Here is a 22,795-nt window from a genome sequence, read left to right as displayed (position 1 = left end):
TGCTCTTGTGACTTCCTTCCTCACACTGACAGGGAACTATTGACAACATAATGTGAAACAATGTGTCATTTTTTTTGTTTCAAACAACTGATTTGTGGCTTACCGGTTGGAAGCGCAAACGTTCAATTTGTATCTCAGCTGAATTTTCTCTCTACAATATACACCTTCATGTTTATATGAACTTCTCTTTGTATTTTGACAACTCCAAAAAGCCGAGGACCATAGCTGCAATAGGAGTCATTTGTACGTCATTTCCAGACATGGTCAGACACGACAAAGACCTTTGGCATACTGGACTTACAGAGGAGTCTCTAACAGAAGGTTTGGTAATCGAGATTATCTTAAAATAAGCTAGTTTTGTTTCTTATGAAGTGATGTGTTGTTTCAACATCAATGTGGTCATATGTGGAAACTGTATTGCTTCACGCGCTGTTTTCCTGTCGTTCATAGACAGTATTACGAAAGTAACTTTGACAATAGCAGTACCATGTTTTGGGTATTATATAAGATAAAATCCTCATCTCTTGATTAAGAAATTTTACTTCGAGTTAGCTCTTCTGGGCTGTCATTAAAAAAAGATGAGTGATGTGCATTATAATCTGTTAGTTGTGTCATTGGTAATTTGTTACTTTCCTACTATATGATGTACTCCTCTGCAGTCAATACACCATACTGGCCCAGTAATATCAATTGTATTTTGTTTGTCGATAATAGTATATACTTACCTTTGTTATCGTAGCTCTTGTGCAGTGCGACAGTAATGTTACAGTAGTCCCCTGTAAAGTTTCCTGGACAGTCCTTAGTGCAGTGACCGTTGTGTTGATTACAGATGTGATTGACACAGGTCTTTTTACAAGGCTGATCACACAGGTCACCATGCCATCCAGGAATGCAGCCCTCGGAACACTCGCCGTCAGTTTTCACGCAATGTTTAGCTTCGAGATGAAGAGCGCAGTTGCAGGAACAGTTTCGTTCACAATTTTGACCGAACTTTCCTGGCTGACAGTTTTTGTAAGCGGTAATAAGAACAGCTGCAACAAAATCAATTTGCTATGTACATCCCTTCGAGTAGTTTATCGCTGGACCTTCATAATCATTTGCTACGTATTAAAACCTATACAAATAGCTCTATGTTTCCTTGTTTGAGAATGGATGCTCCCGAAATTGATATGTTACCGATCTTTGAGTCATCACTATCATATATGTACATAGTAAAGGTGTAAAGGTTGATTCTTGAAACTGCTTGCTGTTATGCTTACTGTTAAGAGCGAAGACTGCCACCAGGGTACAGTGCATGGTAGCAACATGTCACGGTGTCTTCTCTGTCGGCGTCACCTGCAATGGAAACACGGCATTGGTCAAATGTATATGTCAATAATGACTCTACCTACTTACACTTTTAAACAAAATGCGAACTAGTACATTTTTTTGTTTATAATGTCATACTTTATAGCAAATCTGAAAATTCTGAAGTATGAATACAAACATGATTTACAAAGATAACAATGAAAATCCACTATAACAAGTAAATCATATTTTTAAAAAGTCCTTACTTCAAGAATAAACAGGTTCATTATATATGATACATCATTATTAATGATAGGAATCTGTTTGACATAGACTTTATCCACTGGACATTTGTAAGGAATAAAATAATTAACTGAATAACAGAAACGAATTTACCAATTCTTCCTTGTTGGGTGAAAACAAGAAACCATCGTGCATTTGTCTGCCCGTTTGCACCTGACTATTGAAAAGAATTTACTAAACCGCAAAAGAAACGCCACACCGATGGCCATTTCTTAAACACACATTTTAATTCGTTCTAATTAACAAGCAAAGCGGGAGATAAAGATCAAACTTGATGGCTAATACATTTTTGTGGATCATATTTAAAGTTCACACAAACGAAATCAACAAAACTATTACTTTGAGTATACCTCAAATTCAATAACAGTGTATGAAATAGCGTCAGCTCGGCGGCCCACTGTTAGCTACTTACATGACAGGCTTACAACTTTATTTTTAGCCCTGTGGACCAACGGTATATTTTTAACCTTGTCACTGACTAAATAAAAAAAATCGAAAAAAATTTACAATTGTGGTTGCCAGACGACGACTGTATACTTCATGATCAATCTAACTTCCATAGACCCGATCCTACTCTAAATACCAGGCTGGTTACATGCTAACAAATCCAGCAACATGTTTTTTTAGGAGTTTCAAACAGTGTAGTGTCAATATCGTGTGTACAGGCCAGTGTGCATCGTCTTCTCACTGAATGAATTAACTGATCGATGAAGGTCATATGTCCATACTCTGCGAAAAGCCTGAACCAGTCCAGTGGGAGTTCTTGGCCTCGGCTGGAGGGCATTCAGTCTTATGTCACGACATTTCCATGTTCTGGCCCGAAAGTATGTATCACAACTGAGCCAACTGTCTGGTTCAGGCCGATTCCACCACACACCATGGTGCTTGGCCCACCGCGCAAGTTTCTGTCAACAATACGCCCACTGGAAACCGTTCAACACGCCTTCCCCACACCCTCACTCTGTCATTGGCTGCCGAAACACAATAGCAGCTTGTACTAAGAAAAATACATAGTACACAATTGTCAAAACCGCCAGTGTCGGCGTTGATTTGCCAAGCGGTGAGGACACACGTGAGTTGACGTTACCAAGCGATGAGCATGGACGTGAGTTGACGTTACCAAGCGTTGAGTATGGACGTGAGGTGACGTTACCAAGCGTTGAGTATGGACGTGAGTTGACGTTACCAAGCGTTGAGCATGGACGTGAGATGACGTTACCAAACGTTGAGTATGGACGTGAGTTGACGTTACCAAGTGTTGAGTATGGACGTGAGGTGACGTTACCAAACGTTGAGTATGGACGTGAGGTGACGTTACCAAGCGTTGAGTATGGACGTGAGGTGACGTTACAAAGCGTTGAGCGTGGACGTGAGTTGACGTTACCAAGCGTTGAGTATGGACGTGAGATGACGTTACCAAACGTTGAGTATGGACGTGAGTTGACGTTACCAAGCGTTGAGTATGGACGTGAGTTGACGTTACCAAGCGTTGAGTATGGACGTGAGGTGACGTTACCAAGCGTTGAGTATGGACGTGAGTTGACGTTACCAAGCGTTGAGCATGGACGTGAGATGACGTTACCAAATGTTGAGTATGGACGTGAGTTGACGTTACCAAGCGTTGAGTATGGACGTGAGTTGACGTTACCAAGCGTTGAGTATGGACGTGAGTTGACGTTACCAAGCGTTGAGTATGGACGTGAGTTGACGTTACAAAGCGTTGAGTATGGACGTGAGTTGACGTTACCAAGCGATGAGCATGGACGTGAATTGACGTTACCAAGCGTTGAGTATGGACGTGAGTTGACCTTACCAAGCGTTGAGTATGGACGTGAGTTGACGTTACCAAGCGTTGAGCATGGACGTGAGATGACGTTACTAAACGTTGAGTATGGACGTGAGTTGACGTTACCAAGTGTTGAGTATGGACGTGAGGTGACGTTACCAAACGTTGAGTATGGACGTGAGTTGACGTTACCAAGCGTTGAGTATGGACGTGAGGTGACGTTACCAAGCGTTGAGTATGGACGTGAGTTGACGTTACCAAGCGTTGAGTATGGACGTGAGATGACGTTACCAAACGTTGAGTATGGACGTGAGTTGACGTTACCAAGCGTTGAGTATGGACGTGAGTTGACGTTACCAAGCGTTGAGTATGGACGTGAGGTGACGTTACCAAGCATTAAGTATGGACGTGAGTTGACGTTACCAAGCGTTGAGCATGGACGTGAGATGACGTTACCAAACGTTGAGTATGGACGTGAGGTGACGTTACCAAGCGTTGAGTATGGACGTGAGTTGACGTTACCAAGCGTTGAGCATGGACGTGAGTTGACGTTACCAAGCGTTGAGTATGGACGTGAGTTGACGTTACAAAGCGTTGAGTATGGACGTGAGTTGACGTTACCAAGCGTTGAGTATGGACGTGAGGTGACGTTACCAAGCGTTGAGCGTGGACGTGAGTTGATGTTACCAAGCGTTGAGTATGGACGTGAGGTGACGTTACCAAGCGTTGAGTATGGACGTGAGTTGACGTTGCCAAGCGTTGAGTATGGACGTGAGTTGACGTTTCCAAGCGTTGAGTATGGACGTGAGGTGACGTTACCAAGCGTTGAGTATGGACGTGAGATGACGTTACCAAGCGTTGAGTATGGACGTGAGTTGAAGTTACCAAGCGTTGAGTATGGACGTGAGTTGACGTTACCAAGCGTTGAGTATGGACGTGAGGTGACGTTACCAAGCGTTGAGTATGGACGTGAGGTGACATTACCAAGCGTTGAGCGTGGACGTGAGGTGACGTTACCAAGTGTTGAGTATGGACGTGAGGTGACGTTACCAAGCGTTGAGTATGGACGTGAGTTGACGTTACCAAGCGTTGAGTATGGACGTGAGGTGACGTTTCCAAGCGTTGAGTATGGACGTGAGTTGACGTTACCAAGCGTTGAGTATGGACGTGAGTTGACGTTACCATGCGTTGAGTATGGACGTGAGTTGACGTTACCAAGCGTTGAGTATGGACGTGAGTTGACGTTACAAAGCGGTGAGTATGGACGTGAGTTGACGTTACCAAGCGTTGAGTATGGACGTGAGTTGACGTTACCAAGCGTTGCGTATGGACGTGAGTTGACGTTACCAAGCGTTGAGTATGGACGTGAGTTGACGTTACCAAGCGTTGAGTATGGACATGAGATGACGTTACCAAGCGTTGAGTATGGACGTGAGTTGACGTTACCAAGCGTTGCGTATGGACGTGAGGTGACGTTACCAAGCGTTGAGTACGGTCGTGAGATGACGTTACCAAGCGGTGAGGACAGAACCACGATATGGTCGGTGACATCACAGGTTTCTCCTGCGCAAACGTCGACAAAATGCATCGGCACGAATAGGTCTGTTGTGTGTCCGGTTAATCTTGAGTGCTGTTTCCGTCACTTAGAGAACTGATCCTGCAGATCGTGACCAGATACCGTCCTGTAGTCGGTAGACCGACCTACCGTTAACATTAGAATGAATAGTTTCCCTCTGTATTGTCTGGCCAATATGCAGTCTTCCCAAGGCTTGGTTCCTGTGTTATTTCGTAAGTTTTACCATAGCTATTGTATCAAGGGCATAGGTTCAGGCGAGAAGGTGTCTCGCTTTCACTGGAGGGGTTGTCACGATATGCAGGGGCATTTTCATATTCTCGATTGTCATACGTAACCATTAACTGTACCTGTTTTTAGGTCGATATGCATTTTCATGATAAAATGCACTGACGTTGGCGATAGCTGTCGATTTGACTTTATAAACATGTTAACAAAACCTTACAGTGATAAAAAATACACTATACTGAAAACACACAAAAAATCGAAAAATGAGTTTGGATTTGCAATTCTTTTACGGTTTATATATAACTTTAATGTATCACGTGACACTGATAAATGCATTTCCAAGACAAAAAAGAGGATTTAAAATATTTAGGTTACACACTGTATTACACAGTTACACTTTTCTATGAAATTGATACGTACAAAAGTCGTTGTATGGTGAGCGAACAAAGCGATATTATGACTGACAGTCTGCTTTCTAAATTCCATGAAATGTTAAAAAGTAAGTGGTAAATATCTTATAAAAACTATATAGTTTACGCTTAAAAACATAATACATTACATGGAATTAAACATTAAACACATAAATTTCTGAATATGTCATATAGACTCAGCAAAGCTATGTGCTTGTTCCGTTTTTCTTCTCGCTTGTTATTCATAAATTGGTCAGGGAAATGACGTCCACTTGTGCAAATGGCGTCCTGTTGTTCCCGGACACACTAATCTTGAGCTGTTCCTCCTTTAATAGACAGACGCTGCTCTTTTTCTCATGCAGCATTTGGAAACCAGACAACTGAAGGTAGATCACCATTCTAGGGGCTGGGAGTTAATAACGGAACAGTTTGTTTATCCTTTGCTGAACAAAAATATAAGGATTGCGTTCAGCATAAATGGCTTGGAATATTCAAACTGGGAAATGTTACGATTCGTATTATCTGTTTAAAACGTGTTTTCTGTGTGAGGACTGCTCAACACTTGAAAATGTAACGAATTAAAGAGTATTATTATCTAGCATTCTACAGACTTGCTTCGTGCATACACCAAGCAACGAAGAAACAGAAACGTTTTTTGCCATTCAGCCATTAAAACAGTTTGTACTTGTATTACTAGACACGTGTCTCTGCCCAACAGTTTAGAGTGAATAAACTAACTTGTGGACATTTAATGTCAATGCGTAATTTACAAAATGTGTGATTTACGTCACATTTATTTACCAAATGAAATGGGATTAATGAGCATTACCTGATAAATCTAAAGGTGCTCATTTACCGTTTCTCGATTCGAGAGGCAAAACTGAACATGATAAATTAATGTATGAAGGGACAAATATACTACAATGAGGAAAACCAAGTTGTATAGAAAGTCAGTGTCCTTACTGCACTACACTGTCAGTGTAGATACTGAACCAGTGACGAAACACCGAAACCTCAAAATGTTTTCCTATGTTATCACAAAAAAACATTAATGACTAAGCAAGATAAATTATTCCAAACTGAAACTTATTATATTTTTGTTGATCAAAGTAAGGACTCTCTTACTCGTTACACTTATGCGACCAACTGCGCTTCTGACTGGCGCTGCAGAGTTCACGATCCAGTCAATAACTCTGGAAAAGCATCCGGGTAGTAGCGTGGGTAATCAATAATAAAAACAACAACCAGTCCTAGGAAATTGTTCTAGATCAGTATCTCTCCAGTAAAACTGTTTAATCTCTCTTTGTAACTCGTGCATCTATACGCATCTGTCTTGATCATGTGGTTAGATAAGCTATTGCAGCCTACCGGCTTTTAACAGTTTATCTAATACTTTAAACGATACCATGAAAATTGAAAATATTACAATAACTGTCACCCGTCAACAGTCATTTTCTAAAGCCTGTCTCAGCAAGTACAGTCAACCCTTCATAGATCTTCAAATGCAGCTTTGACATTGTCAACAATCTGGAACATCAGCGTGATACTACAATCATGGATAACTCGAGCGACAGTCAAAGCTATACGTGTGCATACATGTACTGTGTAATTCTGAAACAGGCGTTGTTGTGTTTTCATTGCTCGGTAGTTTGCGCCTCCTGTCAATAAGGATAATTTCACCACGTTATATTTACGAGATATTGCTGCTAATGATATCAATCACAAAGCAGCCACACACTTTACGTGTGTGTACTAATATGATTTACGTACCTCAACATACAGGGCAATCCTACTGCTACTCAGGTATATCCCCGCTGAAGTGGGTCAGCTTCCAAGTCAAACATGGACCACGTGATTAAACGCAGCCAATGTATATCCAAGGTGTTGCTGAGCCAGTATAATACACATATGTGTTTACAGAGGCATATAGCAGGTCATGGACAAACAGTAAGTAAGACGCAGTTCACCGCTAAATGTAAACTGCACAGGAGAAAGTGTACAACTGCATGTACACTCAGTGTTGTTATGATGCGCTTGACTCCTGCATGCATATCGGGAGTTAGGATCGTCGCCGGTGTTCACACTGCTCTGACGAAGAGAGGCATTTACTAGTAGTAGTAAGTAGATGCAGACTCATGGGACCAAAACATGGAGCCTTTTCAAACATTTCAGTGTGAGATATAAAACCTCTACGTTAATACAGAAACGATATGTTCGGTTAAGTCGGATTCAGTTTTAGATAGCCAATACATCAGGTGTTGTTGAGTTGAGTTGGTTTTACGTCACATCGTAAATTATCACATTATTCCAGCCACTAAATTACGACATCATGTGAGTGAGTGAGTTTACTTTTAAGTCGCACTCAGCAATATTCCAGCAACAGCATGAGCATCGATCTGTGCAATTGGGAACCGATGACCTGTGTCAAACAAAGTTAGCGAGCCTGACCACCCGATCCCGTTAGTCGCCTCTTACGACAAGCATAGTCGCCTTTTATGGTAAGCATGGGTTGCTGAAGGCCTATTCTACCCCGGGACCTTCACGAGCAAATTCATACTCATTTTAAGTACAAAGTGCAGATGCGTTTTATGTTGAAACAATATATATATTCATTACATTATTTAAAACCAAATGTCATAACACCAAATTCAAAAGCAGACAGTTTCATGTTATTCAGATTATATAAATAGGATTTGTGGCACAGGTCAACTTCCCTCTTCTACTTAACAATGAGATGACAGCTCACGCTGGAAAACAGGTCTTTCAGATTTGTCGCTTCGTAACGCGAGTCCCTTGTCGAAACTTCCACGCAGTCAAACAGTACATTCTCGATAGTGAACACGTCATCGCAAGAGACACACATAGGTGGTCCATCGACATCCGTTTTCTGCTGTTAGTTATATGTAAACCGACTGTGGCCAGAACGGCATCGTTGTAAAACGACCTCACCACGTCTGGTATAGACATGTGAGGCTTCAGGTCAAGGTCATTTCTTCCAACTTGGGTGTCCCACCTTTTCTGCTTAAGGTCTCGAGTAACAATTTTGAGAACAGGTCTGTAAATCACTAAGCGGGTTCATCAGTGGAGGTATGGGCTTTTCAAGACATGCTTAGCTGCAGCATCTACCGTTGTCTTAGCTGCTATGCTGACGTCAGGTAAACAACGACATTATCTCGTGTATGTCAAGCAAATCATCCAAGGATGTAGTCGTGGTTTAAATACAGGTAATGGTTTTACAACTGTTATTGTAACACATGCGAAGTTTAGATGCAGATGATTACATCATTATCAAACAAATGCTGCTGAAGTACTGTTGGCAGACCTTTACATGTAATATCACATATGGACATGTTTTAATGATACATTGGCATTTCAGGCATTTGGTAGGTATGGAACCCTGGGTTTTGAACATAAACGTCTGTTAAATAGTTTGATAAGTGGCATCCAGTGCCATGAAAGAATTTGCAGGAATATCTATCTTCAGGGTGCATTGATCGTCTGATATTCCATGTCCCCGCCATCCTCTTGTATTTCCCAGTACCTGTGTAGTTCCATGTACTCTGTGGAGGGAACAGACGGTTGCTGCGGGAGAGGTTCAGGATTCACTCTGTCCCCTTCAGTCTCCCTGTGCACAGAACAATACACAGCCTGAGAATGCTATGTCGTCAGCATTTCATGTTTAATCATGATTTGACCAGTACTGATCACAGTGAACAGTATCCTGTTCGGAGAGTCTCACGGATCAGTCTAATGATGATTGCTTGACACTGACTGGCTACCCACTTATTTCCCCCAGTTTATTTTGCTAGTATGTGAAACACTTCTCAACAAAGTGGCATCGCTGTACCTTATCTTTACCTTGCTACTTTTTCTCTTAACTAAAGTCAACCGATAGAGAGGTTCTCTTCTAACTCAATCCCCAGTTGGCTAATTACCCTAGTTCATATAAGCAAGAATGATACTCTTTATAAAGTAATAGACCTTCTCAATTACTTGTCAATCTACAATATCTCCATAACTGTACGGCATTATAACTCATGCTTCTGCTTGATGTCATCATACATACTTGTATTTATTTAGTGCACACTTCAGATCACACCGCTGCATCAGGGCGATTCCACAAGATGATAGGTATGTGTAAATGTAAGTAAAATAGGTAACATGTAATTAAACTAGGAAACCGAATTGATATTGCTACTTTAATTAAGCTTACTTGGGACAAGAGTCATGTGAAACAAGCAAATGAATACAAGACCATTATCTCCACGTTTAAATAACTCCATGGTTGAACTACATCATGTAGATAGCTGATGTGGAGTGTAACATACAAACCTCTTGGTGCGCGTCCCTGTTCTGCAACAGATGCAGTTGGTGACCATTATACCCACAAGAATCAGGACAAAAGCTGTTGGTATTCCTATCTGGATACCCAAGATACCGTGTGTCAGTGGCGGACCTGTGAACAGTAATGTCATCTGATTAATATCTTTTCTTAATGAATAAAACAGTAGAAAAGCGTTACTTATGGACATAATCCTATGATACATGCACACAGACTCACCATTCGCACATGTTTCCTGAAGACAGGTATCTCTTGAGCAGTTGTATTTGCACGTTGACTCACAGGCGCTGTTATTGCATCCACGGAGACACATTCCCGAGTCCTGATCACATGCTCCGCTGAGACATATCTCACAACCACCGTTACAAAAGTCTCCATAAAACCCAGAGTCACATCCTTTAAGACAATATCCATTATGTGGGTCACACATGCCATGTTTGCAGTTATGTGAGCATGGTCTACACTCTTTACCAAAGTGTCCTGACACACAACCATCTGCACAAACACCATTCCTGCTGCAGCGCATACCTTTACAGTTCGGGTTACATGGTGAAGAGCAGTTGTTACCATGCCAACCACTGACACATCCATGTGTACAGTCACCACTCAATTTCTCACATTCAGGCAAACACGGGTTTCCTTCCTTGTAAAAACAGCTGTCAGATGCATTAAATCTGCAATGTTTGCTACAGGCCTTTTCACACCGATGACCGTAAAATCCGGTTTCACAACCCCCCAAGCATCCTGTGTGACATGTCCCCACACAATGCTCACATCTGTGCTCGCACTGTAGACCATAATGGGGTGCTTGACAAACCCGGCACGTCCCCGTGGATCTGTCGCATGACAGGCATCTCACGGAGCAGTTCTTACAGTCAATGCCATAGTAAGAGTCCACACATCCAGCCACACAGGAGGTTCCCTGCTGGCAGTATCTGTCTCTACATCCACCTGGACATATAGCACATCTTTCTACAGGTGTGTCACATTCTACTTTACACCTTTTGCCTTGATAACCTGCTATACAGCCATCAGTACATACATCAGTACCTGTGTCTTCTGAGAGTTCACAGGTGCGATTACGACAACCCAAGCTGCACGGTGAGCTACATGTCTTGTCAAAGTACCCAGTTTGACACCTGGTCAGACAACGACCTGTTTGACCGTCACAGTCAGAACAATGTTGACCATTCCTACACGAAGCAGCTGAAACTGAAAAGCAAATACATCATCAATGCTTGTAATGTTACAAAGAGTGATTGAGTCATTTTTGTGGACATATCATTGCAATAATGAACTTGATATAATGTGGACATCGTCTTGTTTCATTTACAGTGTTCCAGTGTTTTTCCCACCTGTGTACTTGTTCAAAAGTATTCGAAAATCATGAAACTAATATATTATAGGTACATGTATATCAACTGGTTTGATTTGACGTCTTGTCTATTTAAACCTGATCAACCTTATACAATCTGTCTAAGGAGTTGTTTGCTCTGGATGTTGCTACCTGTTGACGTGAGGGTCATGCAGATCAACCCAGCGGCAATCAAAACTGTCATGTCATGAGCTGAAAGAAATCAGTCATATGTCAATATGTACATTACCACCCATATAGAAACAACGTCACAGTTGGAAACATTTCTTCAAGATACACAGCAGATGTGTATTGGCACTCGTTAAGTAATGAAACGGTGATTACTAGTAACCCATGTTTGTTGTTTGACCGGCACCTAGAAGTTGGAAGTAAACATAACAACGCAAGGTATGGCTTTACAACTTCTTTAATACTTAGAACGCGACGTCTCTGAGCCACTCCTTGGTCCTTTAACAAGTGAATGACAGCACATGACTGCGAATAAAATATATAATATGCACAGGAAGCCATGCCAGTGATAAAGTATTACATATTATTCTGTCATTCACGTGTTGAAGGAGCACGAAATACCATAGGAACGCCATGTTGTAAATAGTACAGATGTTGTAAATATTACAGATGTTGTAAATATTACAGATGTTGTAAATCGATACCATATTCACTCTGGACTATTATATCAACGGCTTCCCGTACAATAGTATACATAGTATACATACAGAGGGAAATTGTCACTGGGCGCTACAAACTCTACTTACCAGTCAGTGCTGCATCGAATGTGCTTGTGCTTTCAACTGTGTATCAGTTTTATTTTCCCTCTAACGAAATGTACACGTGATGATGAGGGAAGTATTTCGGTTGTTTCACACCTATAACACCAGGAGCTATTTGACATCGCATGAGACCACAAGAATCCTGGATTACTAATGCGAGGTATTTTCCCATCAAACACCGACTCAAACCTAAATATTGGAAAGTTTTACAACATTCATTGATGTTGCTTTAAAGGATAACATGTTGCAAAACTATATATATATATATATATATATATATATATATATGTGTGTGTGTGTGTGTGTGTGTGTGTGTGTGTGTGTGTGTGTGTGTGTGTGTGTGTGTGTGTGTGTGTGTGTGTGTGTGTGTGTGTGTGTGCAACGTATATATATATGTGTGTGTGTGTGTGTGTGAGGGTTGTGTGCAACATGTTATCATTTAAAGCAACAACAATGAATGTTAAAAAACTATATATATATATATGTGTGTGTGTGTGTGTGTGTGTGTGAGAGAGAGAGAGAGAGCAACATGTTATCATTTAAAGCAACAACAATGAACGTTGTAAAACAGTTTATTTAATATACCTAGTCTAGTACGCAACGAGGCACTCACTGTCAAATGTCATGAGGGGTTAAAGTTTCTATTTATTAATCTAGCGTCGTGTTGGAGGCTTAATGTTTACAGATGGTATGTCACGCCGTTCTTGTCATTGGATATGTCCACATATCTGTAACTCTGTCCCAAAGGACCACAGTGTACCTACGGTGAATCAATCCAGAAAATCTATTACATATATTTCTGTTACGATTAAGTAAATGTTCCTGACGTTGTGTTTCAGAAACGAATAGTTGTCAGGATAATAATATCAACTGTAAGTAGTGGAGTGGAGGTTACTATGTTTTGGAGCTTTTAGAGCTAAGTCTTGTCTGGAAAGGTCAAGAATCGTGCACTCATCCAGCATTGTGCGCAGCATTGCGAATGGTCTTTGGACAGGATGACGTAACAAGACGACATGATATAACATAATACTTTGGAGGAAATATGTCTTGCGCGATATCAGGTTGATAAACTGTAAAACATGTTGTTCTCACTATTCTTTTCAGAGGGTATATGGGCTGTACACTCATATAAATACCTCATGGGTCAGCCTAAAAATGACCGCTAAGACAGATTCCATTTGGCGCCAACTGATATGAATAGATCACTACGTGTCCGTGATGACAACATATATTTGAGGAATGAGAAAGACATCATGTTGCTCTAACACCAGCACCCGACACTCGGAGAATTTCACCATGTTTTGATGATCTCGGCCAAACATCTGCTGTGTTCAGAGGCTCTGATGATCTCGGCCCAACATCTGCTGTGTACAGAGGCTCTGATGATCTCGTCCCAACATCTGCTGTGTGCAGAGGCTCTGATGATCTCGTCCCAACATCTGCTGTATGCAAAGGCTCTGATGATCTCGGCCCAACATCTACTGTGTACAGAGGCTCTGATGATCTCGTCCCAACATCTGCTGTGTGCAGAGGCTCTGATGATCTCGTCCCAACATCTGCTGTGTGCAGAGGCTCTGATGATCTCGGCCCAACATCTACTGTGTACAGTGGCTCTGCTACTGGTGAATAGTACATGCAAACCCCTTCCAAGATCAGTTCGAAATCACTGCTGTAAGCTGACTCGATTTAAAGTTCTGATTATGTCATGAGTAAAACAGCAAATCATTTTAGAACTGTGCATGTTTTAAGCACAAATGGTACAATTTAAATATCTCATTCGAACATACTCAGACTAACTAGATCCAGTTCAAATAGGGTAGGATATGGATTGTTGGCAGAGTTTACTGTTTGCGAAAACCACATCAATCGATTTTCCCTCGAGATTTCGTCTGCTACCTAACGCCGTATCCACTAATAGTCCAACAATATGAAGGACCCCTCTAGACAATGGAATCTGGATCAGAAAATCCAGTGACAGGAATACCTGAGTATCAGTTTACACCTATATGTGAATTTAATGCTGCAGATATTTACAGACCACCGCCATATATCTGGAATGTAGCCGGCATGCAGGTGTAATGTTACAAGTTACAAAGTTAAACAACTCGCTATAAGCTCCATATCAATTATAACGTTGTATTGTTATACATTAGATACTATATGTTATAAGGCAATGTTGTATTTGCCTTTCGGGGTTTTTTTTCGCTGAGATTCACTGGAGGGAGGTGCTTATTGTTATTCAGACTTCGACTGAAGGTAGGTCTGGAAGACTAGACAAGCCGGGATGTTTTAATTACAACATTCGGGTGTAGCCCGGCATGAAACTGATAGTTTATGAACATATGCAGTGGCAAGCTCTGTCATGTCACAATACATCTCACAGCATAGGTGAATTTTATCCTTAATCTGATTATTTATGTATGTTGGTATATTACTTGTACCGCCACTAGTATTAATTTGTAGTAATGTGTATTGATTGTGGAGGAAGTTTATTCCAGAATACAATAATTATTGTTGATCGTACAACATTTCATTGTAGTTTGTAAGTTTCACACCGACAGCTGTTACACACAGCGCACGGATTGCATTGGAAATCAACATGTAACATAACTACTGTTGTAATTTTTTTAAAAGAATGGTTGACTGGTCATGTGCAAGTTTACAGTTCGAGCGTCGACTTCCTTCCTCTGATCTCTCACCTCCGTCTCCATGTCGACATTGTTGTGATCGAGGACATTGAATACTCTCAGGTGCAGAGAGTATTCAGTGTCCTTCAAACTGCATCACTCTTCTTAATCGGCTTTAGTAAAACATACCTTCGGTGACTGTGAGCAACCATCAGATGGATGGACCCAAGGGTCCAAGGGCCCAAGGGCCCAAGGGTACAAGGGTACTTTTATTTTAGTCATTATCCCGTTATTATAGTTTCAAATTCGTTTTCGTTTTCTTGAAAAAGCGACACAATTTTTGAGTATGCACTGTATAACGAAATAACACTCTCATTTGATAGCAGGGTTAATGGCCCGTTTCCTGCTGACCCTACACTTGAACATGATTTGTAAATTTTATAAGATATGGCCAGCTGCTGTAAACAAAGCTGTAACACATTTGATCTTTGCTTGTGATATGTTTAATATAAACGTCGTCACATATGCTAAATGGACAAAAGGTATATGTTTATTTATATATATTTATACATATATATTCATTTACATCGAAGGTAACGTCATAACTGACCTTATTCTTTTCTAAAAGCACACAACTGCTCTAATCTCACAAACTACAGTGTTCATATCGTAACCCGAGTCTCGGCAGAACTTGGGCTGCCAAACCACTATGGTGAGGCGCTTACTGTTTTCCTTATTAACATTGCATTCGGGAACTGCATCCATCTACATCTTCCCCTTAATGTCAGTGAGTGATAGACGTGCATACAGCAGAAATGGTATATCCTCAACCACATACATACATACATACATCCATCCATCCATCCATCCATCCATCCATACATACATACATACATACATACATACATACATACATACATACATACATACATACATACATACATACATACATACATACATACATACATACATACATACATACATGCATGCATACATACAAAAGCGGATCAACATTTCAACGTCACATGTTGTCACTTACAGTTAGAATTATTGTGGCAACCACCGTGTGAAGACTGGCTTTGAAGTAAAACTTTACAGATCTTTGTTTGACTCTTGTGTCCATATCACAAAACCGCATGTAGCTGTGGTTTGAGTATATCTATTCTTGCTCTTTTTACAAAATACGTAGTGATGTCTGTCCTTGCAGCTAAAGAGTTCGACTTTAACAAACGTCTAAGGTAAATATAAACAGTTTAAATGACAAATCATAAAGAGAATAGTGAACAGGAGACCGTGATCCTAACTGTCCGCTTACTTGCTGATAATCACTTCACATCCAAGGACTCAACATTCAGTATAGCTTCGGAACAAGGCGACTTCACAGTAAATGGGGGTATTATTTATTTACATTGTGATCGACTGAGTGACATGAGGTGAGCTGTCAAGTCAAACGTGGGGATGTAATGGAGGGCAGTAGTGAGGTTATACGGTCTGTGATCACGCAAGACTTCTTTCTGGGCATTCTAACTGTGATACATCCTGGGTCACACTGACATGGACCCCAGTGTTTCATACCAATTTCTTTCACGTAAAATGTTCTCAGTGAACAAAGTCTTTCGTGTTTCAGTCGACAAATCACCATGTAAAAATTCAGGATGAAAATTTGAATCTTGTCACGTAAAAGTAGGATATGCATATTTAGATGTGTTGTAAGCTGATTTGGGGTGTTGACGTCATAATGTGCCATACCATGCTTCGTTATGTTGACGTCATATTGTGCCATACCATGCTTCGTTATGTTGACGTCGTAATGTGCCATACCATGCTTCGTTATGTTGACGTCATATTGTGCCATACCATGCTTCGTTATGTTGACGTCATAATGTGCCATACCATGCTTCGTTATGTTGACGTCATAATGTGCCATACCATGCTTCGTTATGTTGACGTCATAATGTGCTATACCATGCTTCGTTATGTTGACGTCATATTGTGCCATACCATGCTTCGTTATGTTGACGTCATAATGTGCCATACCATGCTTCGTTATGTTGACGTCATAATGTGCCATACCATGCTTCGTTATGTTGACGTCATAATGTGCCATACCATGCTTCGTTATGTTGACGTCATAATGTGCCATACCATGCTTCGTTATGTTACTTTCGTGGACGTAGTGTACGTAGTTATTGTCTTTTCACGTTGACCATAATGTTGAAACAGATCTACTAGATCATATCGTAGTATCTTCGGTAAATTGCGTTTGGGTTCTTTGCCAATTGAGGTAAAACTGGGTAGATATTCTCGTCCGAAATCTCCCCCTCATGAAAGGTTTTGTACTCGATGTATTAGCAAAGCTGTTGAAGGCAAATCACTGTGGTTAACTGTGATTTGTTTTCAGATCTCAGATCTAAGCTTTGGAAAGAAATAACCAGTTTCTATCTTACATTCCAATCAATGTCAGCAGTAGATAAAATTGTACTTTTGTTTACAAATAAACAGTTCTTAATACCCCTTTCTGCACTAATCCATACTATATTTAGGCTCCGAAATACATTTGTTGAATTGTTAAATCAACAATATATTTTAGTAATATGGTAAACATCTATGTTGTATATGTGATTTATTCTTTTAGAGTAAGAAATATAAATGAGTACGTTTTTGCGTAGGCTCGTGTGCTTGTGTGCGTGAATGCGTGCGTGCGTGCGTGCATACGTTTGTAGCTGCGTAAGTGTTTGGGATTCTTCTTCTTCCTTCCATCTTCTAAATGCCCATCAATCCACTGAGTGGCAATGGTCATGCATTTCGATGGCAATGTTAAAGTCCACCACATTCCACATACATTTTAAATGTTGTGTAAAGGAATCAATAAGGCAGCTGTCAAGACATCTATACTGATCAATATCACCACGCATCTAACAATGTTTATCTGTTTGCAGAACGAAGTATGTGACTTATGTAAACGCCTTATGTTGGATTCATTTAACGTACGATTGCAATGGATCTCGAAAAACATGGAGTATGAAACAAAATGTCACCCAACGCAGCCATTACAAGGCGATGTTTCACTGTAACTTTCACCTTCAGCACGAATGATTTCCCCGCCATTTTTAACACCATGCCTAATGCCCGCTAGACTTACACGAGACTCTAGCGGCCTCACATACACACTCATGTGCCACACTGCACCAATTCTAATAGAGAACACCCCATGTGAAAGAAACATCGTCACACAAGTAAACTAAAAAGATAAAGTTCATATTTCTGTCGCTTGTTGCTGTTGCATTGAAGGAAGTGTCATGGGCAGAAATTCGTCAGAAATTGTCGCACTTTAGGGGAACTTGTGAAAATTCCATTACATCCCATGCAACCCTAAACTGCACGATCGTTGCATTCATGGTCTCCGTGATGGCTGCATAACACACCGAATGGAAATAACACAGACAATGTTCAGTCGTTCATCCCAGAGGTGTGTATCTTTAATAAAACAACATTACCTGTAACGTTCTCTTCATTTATTTGGGTTTCTTAGCATTAATAACTATAATCTCGATCAAGTCAAATCCTTTGAAAGTGTAACTTCATGTATTATTGCTATACGCAGTTCTTTACGCACAAATGAGCTAGGAAAAGAAACGACATCTGCAAGGCAGTATTATGAACTTCACTGACAATACAACAGCATTTATAAAAGGTAACATTGTTGGCCTATGATGTTTTTGTAACGTAGACTACAGATAGCAGACTTGTACCAACAACATTTGTTTTTCATCTTTTATTCCGCCTTTCTCATTATTTCCTTGTCAGTAAACCCGCTAGATCTCTGCAGGAGTCCTGCCCATTCTTTCAGAATTCACCAATGATATTTTGTACTTTATGTTACAAAACTGTCATCCAAGTTACCTTACCAACTAATTCATTGGACGTAACAATCGTTCTTAAATATATATACCGAATTTACACCAACTTACGATATAGGAAAGCCATTATTGCCACTTGATAATCAAATAAATAATATGTTCACAACACTTACCATAGCATGTGACAGTTAGGAAGGTATTACTTATTCTTTGCAAACTACTTTGATCAGTGAGTACAAAACTGAGGGGAAGATATGTTGCTGTTTTTTTCAAGACACCGAAATATCCTACGTGTAGTATTATATCAGTGTGTCATAAAAATTCATATGGTGGTAATAGAATAAAGGCGAGCTCCCCGAAATACAACTTCTATCAGTCTTTGAAATGAGACCCAGTTGGAAATGTCTGAAAAATGTTCATTCAAAAAGCACCTACAGAAGAAATCCTAAAACAGAGCAATTGGTTTGGAATAATGTGAAGTAACAACAACAGTAACAGCAACAACAACAACAACAACAAAAAAAAACATTAATGGAGAATCAATTCTCATCAGTTCTCACTAAATTAATTCAATGGACTTTGCAAAAGATATCAATGTTCTTCAACTATTCATACAAAATCGAAGACCATCTGCCTGTTATGAACATTATACTGTCGTTATAGTCACAGCTACTTTGGACTTGAGATATTATGATTCATGCCATTACTTTTCTCCTTCGGGTGATAACACTCCTGGAAGATCTTCTGTTATGGTGAGGCAGGGTGACATTCTCAGTCCTGTTCCTCTAAACCCCCTCTCAATCTGTCGCTCTACCAGTAACACTTAATAATGTTTTACCTTGTCTTCTGTAGTAATGGCCATATCGCGCTTTAGGGTAGCAATAACACCATCACAAAGGATAACATTCCGGAGGAGTTTTTGTCAAACATTGATTTATATATTTCATTACCTAATGACCAGTATCCCAATTATGGGACTGTGGGTTAAATCTGAGTTCAGAAATTGTGAGATATAAATATGAGAGTGACTTGCCTTTTTCACCAACAGTTGATCACTGTGTTTAATATTGCTTACAGATGTTTAACATTGCTTACATATATGATAAATGAGTAACAAGTGATGGTTTTAGACATAAACTGAATTAGTTAATGATTTTCTTACTGGCCACTACTACAAAGCCCTTTGTTGGTCACCCAGCTATGTTGGAATGTCTGGTAACACATTGACCGATCCCCCTCCTAAAGCAGCACTCAACACATCCGTGACACACGTCTCATTCCATACTCTGGTTATAACGTTACCATGACAACATACAGCCGTGATTTACTGCAAAAGAAGTGGGACACTCAAGTAGGTATCAATAAATTACATCAAATGAAAATAACTGTTGCTTACGCCTATTAGGGTTGTCAGTCCAGATTCGAAGAGGTCATTATGCAACGATGTCGCATTGGTCATGTTAGACATACCCATGTAATGAGTCTCCATTCTATAAAGAAGCATGGTCAAGCATGTCTTGGCTAGTTATTCTCGAAACAGTTGTAGCCCTTAGAACGTCTTATGTCCATTCTTAACACATTGGCTACGGTAAATGTTAAGAATTCGTAGGGCATTTCAAGAATAAGTGCACTGCTTGACTGCACTGATGTTTCCATCGCAAGGAATCAATATTTTTCACAGTCAAAACAATTAAGGATCTTTTCATAATGTAAATGATCATTCAATAATTGGATTTAACTGGTTCAAGGGAACTGATTTAATTGGTTCAAGGAAACTGATTTAATTGGTTGAAGGAAACTGATTTAACTGGTTCAAGGAAACTGATTTAATTGGTTCAAGGAAACTGATTTAATTGATACATTTTGATGAAGCAATGTGATTATAAAGTTTATTTTAGATTTCATCGAACTGAGAAATGATTGCTAGTGGCTGTACTTTGAAAGTGGTTGAGGTAGTGTACAATGATTCAGCTCCTTTCAAGTTTCGTTTGAAGTACTTGCCATCTTTAATCGGAGAATATGTGATTGAAGACTGCTAGTTATCAATACCATCTGAGATATTCTTATAACTTTGGCAGTGTTTCTATGACTGGATGTTTAACAAGTTGTATTTATTTCATTATGCATTTTTGTCCTCGTCGCCATGGCTGAAATATAGTTGAAGTGACGAAAATATTTTGATTCACTCATAATGTCACGTAGACGGTGTTCGGACTTGTATCTCTTGTGCGATGTTGTGTGATGATATTACACGGGTAATATACTGTCATATATACGGTATAGAGACTACGGTATGGCCCCAAGTGACAGTTGTGACGCCGTGAGCTGCATCCATAATGATTGTTTCAGTCCTACATTGAGGTCACCAGACTGTAGCTCCCCCTTCCGTAACGTATCGAAACTCTCCTTGTACAAGTAAGAATGCTCGTCGGGTTAAAGGACATTTCCAATAATAAACTGACAATGTAAAATCCGCGTGCTAGTGTCGCAGTCGTTAGTCATAAAAACATAGTAGTTTCAGTGGAAAGTCCACAAGTGAGAACGACACAAGGGAGATAACTCCGTCAGTTTCATGCACGCTATACACATCGATCACAGCACATTGCCGGGTGTGAGCTGAACAAGCCATGGTTTGGTCAACCATAGCAACATCTCCAGTGAGAGAAGCTTGGCTTAATGTTGCAATACAAGGGCGAGAACTCCTTCAACCACAACACACAATCCCATGCATCCACACGGAACTCTGAGATAGTCTCTACTGAAAGACGCCACATATTCCAATGCACTAGTTCATCAAGTTGGAGTTCATGGTATAAGTATTTGGTGGTGATTAAATATGGACAATCAGGAGAAATGATTACTTGTTACTATCTGAATTTTCACTGTGTAACATTTTTTATAAGTTTAATTTACATTTTAGGTGTGGCTATTCCGATGGGAGCAGTGGGGTGCATCATTTAGATGGATTTAGGGAATGTACTGCAACTGTGCTCTATATACTGACTCATTCTTAATATACTGAACATCATTGAAAACGCACCACCCCTAAAATTGTGGATTTCTAAGAGCAGAAGTGAGCAATCTATGTAAATTTTACATATTTGTGTAGACCAATGTTTGATAAAGAAAAGAAGCAAAAAACAATCAAGCAAAACAGTGAAGATTTAATGCAGCTGACAATGAAATAAAGATGGGGTCAAAATGGAAAGTCAGTAGCGTGTATGACCCCCGTTAGCAGCAACACAAGCTGTGCAACGTCTCCTCATTGAACGGATAAGTCTCTGAATAAAGTCCTGAGGCACTGCATTCCACTCTTGCTGCAAGGCATTGTCGAGTTCCCCAAGGTTGTTGATCTGCGGACGACGTGCGAGGCGTTGGCCGATGTAATCCCACAAGTGTTCGATGGGTGACAAATCTGGTGACAATGCAGGCCAATGAAGTAGAGGAATGTTGTTGTTAGCCAGATACTGTATCGAAACACGTGCAGTGTGGGCTCGTGCATTGTCATGTTGAAATGTGTGCAGATCTTGATGCTGGTGAAAGAAGGGAACGACGTTGTTCTGAAGAATGTTGTCACGGTAGTAAACGGCATTCACTCTGCCACGACAAACAATCAGAGCGGTTCTGTGGTGATAACTTATCTCTCCCCACACCATAATGCTGTCTCCACCCCACCGATCGGTTTGCACAACACAATCCTGATGATAACGTTCACCCCGTCGACGCCATACCCGTAGACGCCCGTCAGCATTTCGCAAGTGAAAACGCGACTCGTCGGAGAACACCACACCATGCCAACGTCGTAACAACCACACACGATGCTGTTCAGCCCATTGTCGGCGTTCACGGCGATGCCTGTCAGTCAGGATGGGTCCAACGTAAGGGCGTCGACAACGTAACCCTGCCGCACGGAGACGGCGTCGGACGGTGGAAGCGCTGATCAAACCACGTCGACCCTGGACACCGTTGGCGGTTCTGGCAGCGGGCAAGGTTCGATCCCGAATATGGCGCCGTACAATGTCTCGATCTTGACGAGGGGTGGTAACACGTGCCTGACCTGGGCGTTGCCGGTCCCTGCTGGTTCCTGTTTGTTGGTATCTGTTAGCAAGCCTCAGAATGGTCGAATGATGACACCCAAATCGTCGTGCAATGTTTCTGCTTGAAGCGCCGACCTGCAACATACCCAAGGCCTGTTCTCGTTCCTCTGGTGACAATCTTGGCATGGCGAAAAAAC

At 40.7% G+C, this 22,795-nt stretch overlaps 2 protein-coding genes across 2 annotated transcripts; one reads left to right on the top strand and one right to left on the bottom strand.

The window, feature by feature from the left end:
* The first annotated feature begins 2,799 nt into the window (after positions 1 to 2,799).
* On the top strand, positions 2,800 to 5,031 carry LOC137269918 (uncharacterized). The gene has a single exon (XM_067803761.1). The coding sequence runs from the start codon at positions 2,800 to 2,802 to the stop codon at positions 5,029 to 5,031; it is 2,232 nt and encodes a 743-aa protein (XP_067659862.1).
* A 3,140-nt stretch (positions 5,032 to 8,171) lies between these two features.
* LOC137269900 (scavenger receptor class F member 1-like) lies at positions 8,172 to 12,087 on the bottom strand. Its single transcript, XM_067803745.1, has 5 exons — positions 12,060 to 12,087; positions 11,437 to 11,496; positions 10,149 to 11,141; positions 9,920 to 10,043; positions 8,172 to 9,212 (listed from the first exon to the last, which is right to left on the bottom strand). Exons 2-5 carry the CDS (start codon positions 11,486 to 11,488, stop codon positions 9,068 to 9,070), a joined length of 1,314 nt encoding a protein of 437 aa, XP_067659846.1. The 5' UTR covers positions 11,489 to 11,496; positions 12,060 to 12,087; the 3' UTR covers positions 8,172 to 9,067.
* Positions 12,088 to 22,795: the final 10,708 nt, after the last annotated feature.

Source organism: Haliotis asinina, unplaced genomic scaffold (genome assembly GCF_037392515.1).
Source record: "Haliotis asinina isolate JCU_RB_2024 unplaced genomic scaffold, JCU_Hal_asi_v2 scaffold_18, whole genome shotgun sequence".
In the NCBI taxonomy this organism is placed as follows: domain Eukaryota; kingdom Metazoa; phylum Mollusca; class Gastropoda; order Lepetellida; family Haliotidae; genus Haliotis; species Haliotis asinina.
This window is presented reverse-complemented; position numbering and strand designations above follow the sequence as displayed.

Bases quoted from the DNA above. Each gene is read 5' to 3' on its own strand.
- LOC137269918 (XM_067803761.1), top strand. From the start codon at position 2,800: ATGACGTTACCAAACGTTGAGTATGGACGTGAGTTGACGTTACCAAGT.
- LOC137269900 (XM_067803745.1), bottom strand. From the start codon at position 11,488: ATGACAGTTTTGATTGCCGCTGGGTTGATCTGCATGACCCTCACGTCA. The intron at 11,142-11,436 runs GTAGCAACATCC...TTTGCTTTTCAG, and splicing joins CATGACCCTCACGTCAACAG to TTTCAGCTGCTTCGTGTAGG. The intron at 9,213-9,919 runs GTTTGTATGTTA...TTCTGTGCACAG, and splicing joins ACAGGGACGCGCACCAAGAG to GGAGACTGAAGGGGACAGAG.